Below are 5,939 nucleotides of genomic sequence, written 5' to 3'. Positions count from 1 at the left end.
CCTCTCACTGTTGTGGCCTCTCCCGTTGCAGAGCACAGGCTCCGGACGCGCAGGCTCAGCGGCCATGGCTCACGGGCCCAGCCGCTCCGCGGCATGTGGGATCTTCCCGGACCGGGGCACGAACCCATGTGCCCTTGCATCGGCAGGCGGACTGTCAACAACTGCGCAACCAGGGAAGCCCTTGTATACATTTTTTATGCCCAGATTTATTCTCTTGTATACCTGCCTTCAAGTGGGTTAAAACCAGTGCAATACAAAATGAAATAATGTCATGTGATTGAGTTCTCAAAGTTTGTAAAACATTTTCATGTAATTATTCCACTTGAGACCAACATATTTGTAATGGTCATTTGTTATACTTATGGTCGTTGTAGTGAAGGGTGGTAGAATTTGCCATCCCAAAATATGCCACTTTGGTATTATAAGGATTATTTGGAGGGGAAGGCAATTGAAAAGCAGGTACAGGAAAAGTTCTCTACTATTCTGCTATTTGCTTAAAAGCAGAATATAAATTTTCAAAAGTGCCCCTCCTTGCTTCTTAACCAGGAAGGACAAAAGTTAATCATTGGAGATTAACCAGGAAGGACAAAAGTTAATCATTGGAGACAACTTTAGACCTTTACCATCCTGGAGACTGCACCAGAAGAAACTACATAAAAACTTTACTAATTAGCCTTTAACTACTGTTAGTTTCCCATATAGTCGGCTTCCCATAATTTGCTGCCTCTAAAGATTTAAAAGTTCTTTTCTTTTATCGCTTGTGTAAAAACTTATTGTTCCTTTGTTAAGATGCCATATAAGCCCAAGCTCTCGTCACCTCTTTGAGTTATTCATCTCTGAATTTCTCTTGTATATATGATACACGTTAAAACACCTGTTTTTCTCTTGTTACTGTCTTTTGCTACAGAGCCCCAGCAGAAAACGTTTCTGCTAGAAGAGTAGAAAGAAAAAAAGATATTTCCTCTCCTACAACCTCTAACTGTCCAACTATTCCATATGTTGTCTCACAAAGAAGCAATGACATTTCTCCCTTAGTGTTTTCAGACGTTAAGGACCCAGCATTTGCCATTTGTATAGAGATATGACAGTTTGAGAGAAAATTTTAAATCTTTAACACGTAAAATAAAACTTTTTTAAAGTAACAAAAACCCGGCTTAGTATTCACAGAATTCAAGGAAAGTGACTTGTTTCCAACTTGGCCCCAAGCTCTCTCGTTTTAATTAAAAAAAGTTTAGATTAAAAAAAAAAAAATCTCGGGGAACTACTCAGAGAAGGTTTGGGGAAATCGGCGGCGTAAACCTGCCCCCAACTCTACACGCGACGCAAACTCACTCAGCCACAGAACAGCCCTCAGCACAGCGGACTAAGATTTAAAATATCCGGATTGGCGCGCCTACGACTCACGCCCCGCTGGCGCGTGGCATTGTGGGATTTGTAGTCCGGCCCACATCCGGCATCACAATAAAAAGCTCCGCCGGGGCTCGGTGAGGACGCAGGCTCGGGAAAGTCCGGGATTCGGGCGCCCACTCCGAGGGGCCGGACGGTGGTATCTCTTTCTCCGCTGGCGGTCCAGCGCGCATGAGGGAATCGAGCCTCGGCTCCTCAACGGCCTCAGCAGTCGGGACGCACACACTCTGCGTCATGGCGGGCTAAGGCCGATGATGAATTCCGGTGTGCATGTCAGGGTTGCTGTGTCACTCGCCTCGCTGGGCGCGCCCCTTCCCGGCCGTCCTTCCGCACCGGCCTTCGGGCTCTTCCGGTCCCGACGCCTCTCACCTTCAAGGCCCCCTCTCCAGCTGTACGCCCGGCCTCCCAGACGGACTGATCTTGCGCGGTGCCCGGGCACCGGGCGCCGGACCTACTAGGGCCATGGCGAGTGGCGCCGCCAGGTACCGACTGAGCTGCTCGCTCCCGGGCCACGAGTTGGACGTGCGGGGCCTGGTATGCTGCCTCTATCCACCGGGGGCTTTTGTGTCCGTGTCCCGAGACCGCACCACCCGCCTCTGGGTCCCAGACAGGTGAGCGCTGCGAGTCCCGCTGTTACCCGGCTGTGCTGCAAGCTTCCTTCTCTGGGAAGAGAGTGACCCTTCCCTGCCCTATCCTGCCCTCTTCCTCTTTTACCGGCCTTTCCGACGGTCCACGCTGCCTCCCAGTTCTTAGAGCACTGGCAGTCTGGGCACACAGTGTAAGAAACTAGTGAGGTTTACCTGGAAAGAGCACCGGGTTGGGGGAACAGAGACCTACTTTCTTGTCCTAACTTGACCACTAAACGACTGAGTGACCTTGGACGAACTTCTTATTTTTTGTGGCTTCAGTTTGTGGACGATGATTTCCTGTGTTTCTTTTCGATTTGAAAAACTTTTGACGCCAGGTGCACCCTCCTTAATGAGGCCGTGTGAAAGCATCTGGCATGTGTAATTTAAGGAAGTCCTCTTCTTTCCCTGGAATTTGTTCTGTAGTCTTCCCTCAAATTTGAGAATTAAGGTTCTCAAAAATTGCATTGCAGAAAGTTGTCTTGGCCCCTCTCCACGTTGTCCAACTCAGACTTTCTTAGTCTGGGGTATGTGATGGACTTGGGCGGAGGGGATGAAACCGCTCCAATGTTTTCTGGATGTGGCGGAGTGTGTTTTCTTGGGGAGAGAAAGCCCATTGCCTTCAAAAGATTTTCAGAGAGATTAATCAAAAAAATATTAGGAAACAGAAGGTTAAGCTCCAGTCCAAATCAAGTTCAAGGGTTTAGCCCTGATTTAGTTGTTGTAACAGGAAATTTAAGACCTGGAAGACAGATTTCAGTTCAGATAGGGAAAAAACTGAGGTAAGTTACTTCAGGTAGTAACTCTCCCATCAGAGGTTTCACTCATTGAAACCATACGTTTTTATCCATAAATTCAGATGACAACTGTTTATTGAGTGGCTCCTATTTGTTTGTGATCCGGAAGAAGAAGAAAAGGACAGACAAGTTTCCTGTGTTTATAGATCCTGCCTACAGTCTGGGAGGGAAGATGGATGAAAAAACAACCAAGTAAATAATTACGCATTGGCATGTGTACTATGAAGAAAACAAATATAGATATAAGATATAGAATTGAGTGGAGGGTGATGTTAAAGAAAGAAGCCTCTCTGAGGAAGGTGTTCTTGGTATTTGTTTTTTTTTTCTTAAATGATACTGAGTTTGAGCTGGTCAAGGGAGTGAGGAACCAGAAGGGTTGAATTGGAAGAGCACTGTAGACCGTAGGAGGAGCAAACACAGTGGCCCTGGATTGAGAAGGAGGAAATTCCCAATGTGCAGGAGGGAATGAACTGTGAGTTGAGGGCAGGTCTTAGAGGCTGGCGGGAGCCAGATCATGCCCTGGGAAGAGGGCTGAGGAAAGAAGTTAGTGGGTGGAAGCCTTCAGAGTTTCAAGCAGAGGACAATATTATTTGATATACCTGTGGAGAAGTTTCTGCTAGCTTCAGGTGGAGAATGAATCGCAAAGGGATAAATGTGGAAGGAGACCTGTTTAGAGGCTTTTGCAGTAGTGCAGCCAAAATACGACAGACTAAACTAGGGATATTGTAGAGGAAACTCCTATATTGAATTAGATAAGGTCTTCTCTAATGCTTAAGATTCTGTGATATTCCAAACCACTTGGTAACATTGATACATAACTTCTGTGTATTTGAGTACAAATTACTGATTAAGCTTGTACATTTAAAATTTTGTTCAGTAGAAGCACATGCCCAGTAGGATATGAACATTACAGTAAAGAGTAGCTAAAGGATGCTTGTTGTAATAGTTGAATTCTGTTGAACAGCTAAATCCTCAAACTTTTACATTGTAGGACTGTGGTAGGTTGACAGGAGCTTAAATCACTGGATCACAGGAACTTGACAAACTTTGAGCTGCAATGACCCTCTCTTTGAAAACTGTTTTTTTTTTTCACTTAGTTCATGTTGTCTTTCAGTTTTGTTTTTTAGAATTCATGTGGTATTCAATTAACACTGATTGAGAGCGTGCATTGTACCAGGCACAGGGCTCCATAGTGAGTGATTTGTGAGATAAGGTTGTTTTCCTCTCATTTCCAAGTGCTGTGGTAGAGCATCTCATAGTCACTCTTAGGCATCCTAACAGGTGTCTCAGCCGTACCTTTAGTGTGATAAAAAGTGTCCTCAAGGCTGACATCCTGACAATTTCTATTTATTTCATGGTATATTAATAAAATTAATGAAGTGCAGTAAAATGTTTGGAGCCAAGTTAAACATTTTTATTTTCTCATGTACATTGTTGATAGGGCTCTGAATTGGGGTGGATAATGTAGGGGTGGACTGGTAATGATGGGGGGATTTAATTTAGTTTCAAGGAGGCAAAATAGTTCTATTCTAGGGTGGACTAAACCAGATATTTCATCTTTCACAAGAGCCCACTGAAAACCCAGAAAGCCTCCGGGTCTTCTGAAGGCGCTTCAGAATGGAGATGCCATTTTTTGGTTGTACATTGAACTGAACCAGTCAGTATGCCATTGTTGCAGACTGCTTCAAGCCTCTAGAAGCCCACCTCACAGTAAACTGGATTTCCCCAGTCTGTCACCAACGATTGCTTTGCCTTTTGAAAACCACCCGTATTTGAAAGATGCCAACTTCAGATTCAGCATCATGTGTTAAATTTTCCCTGACCATGCCAAGGCTGGAGTGACTTCTCCCTCATGTAAACACCCAGCACCTTGGGTCCTTAGTCAAGTAGTTATACAGAGTTTAAGAAATTAGAGCCATTCCCTTCCTACCCTCCGACCCCCTATTCCCTTTTCTTGGAGGCAAAATTTTCATTTCTTTTAATGGCTTATTTTTTAATTTTGCTTCCGTATCTGTATATAAAGTGCTGTACTACTATTTCTTTTCATTTAAAATTTCTTTTAGTTTTCTGTTTTAGCATTTTCTGTTAGTTCTTATTATGGAATATGAAAATTTAGCTCTCATTTCTACCCTCTACCAACCCCCATCACTTATGCATCCTTTCTATGTCCTGATCCTTATAACATAGTTTAATTTAATGTAGACTAAATCAGTGTTTTGTGACTGTACAGAGTCTATCTACACCTGAGCTGTGGAATAAACTATGATAACTTTTCCTCAACAATTTTATGATCTCCCTATAGCTAATAACTGTATTATTTTTGGTTTTCATTTGCTTAATTTTCTATGTACTTATCACTAATTCAACTTCATATTGTTTGCTAGTTGTCTAACTCTCCTCTCAAGACCTCTAGACACATTGAATATATAACAGTTTCATTTTCTTGATGATGAAAACTTTCTGACCTGATCTGTCTGCCTCTGGTGCACAGCTAATCCTGGGATCTCCCTTCACTGTCTTCTCAAGAATCCCTTTTTGGACCTCTTGTCTTAGATTTCTATTATCAATATCCTTTAACTTTCTTGGTTTTCTTCCTTGACACCTTATTGGAGCACATCCTCCAGGAGCTTCCTGAAATACAGTGCAGTGATAATAAATGTATTAAGAGCTCGCAATTGGAACATGATTTTAGGCTGCCTAGCTACTTGAATAATAATTTAAATGTTTGTAGCATTGTAGTTTCCAAATTTTCTTCAGAATTTTGAAGCCATTGCTCCACTGTATTTACTGTATTACAGTTGAGAAGTCTGAAGCCATTCTTATTCTTGACCTGTTACTTTTTCCTCTCTGGGAGGTGGTCTATATTCATTCATTTTTCACGTTCATTAAGTGTGGTCCCTTTTAATGTCCACAAGTCATGTCCATAAGTAGTTCTGGGACATTTTCTTAAATTCTTTGGTTTTGTCTTATTTTCTCTGTCCTCTTTTCTGGAAATTTTTTTTTTTTTTTTTTTTTTTTGCAGTATGCGGGCCTCCCACTGTTGCGGCCTCTCCCGTTGTGGAGCACAGGCTCCGGACCCCCAGGCCCAGCGGCCATGGCCCACAGGCCC

General features: G+C 43.3%; 1 protein-coding gene across 1 annotated transcript in view; it reads left to right on the top strand.

The window, feature by feature from the left end:
- The first annotated feature begins 1,869 nt into the window (after positions 1–1,869).
- Positions 1,870–5,939, top strand: part of PLAA (phospholipase A2 activating protein) — a 37,498-nt gene continuing 33,428 nt past the window's right edge. Inside the window, exon 1 of the mRNA XM_007455922.1 lies at positions 1,870–2,018. Within this exon, the coding sequence (XP_007455984.1) occupies positions 1,870–2,018 (149 nt within the window). The remainder of the gene's footprint in view (positions 2,019–5,939) is intronic.

The sequence above is a fragment of the Lipotes vexillifer genome, unplaced genomic scaffold (assembly GCF_000442215.2).
Source record: "Lipotes vexillifer unplaced genomic scaffold, Lipotes_vexillifer_v1.1 scaffold644, whole genome shotgun sequence".
Lineage (NCBI taxonomy): Eukaryota > Metazoa > Chordata > Mammalia > Artiodactyla > Lipotidae > Lipotes > Lipotes vexillifer.
The sequence above is the reverse complement of the archived record's forward strand: the minus strand, read 5'-3'. Positions and strand labels throughout refer to the sequence as shown.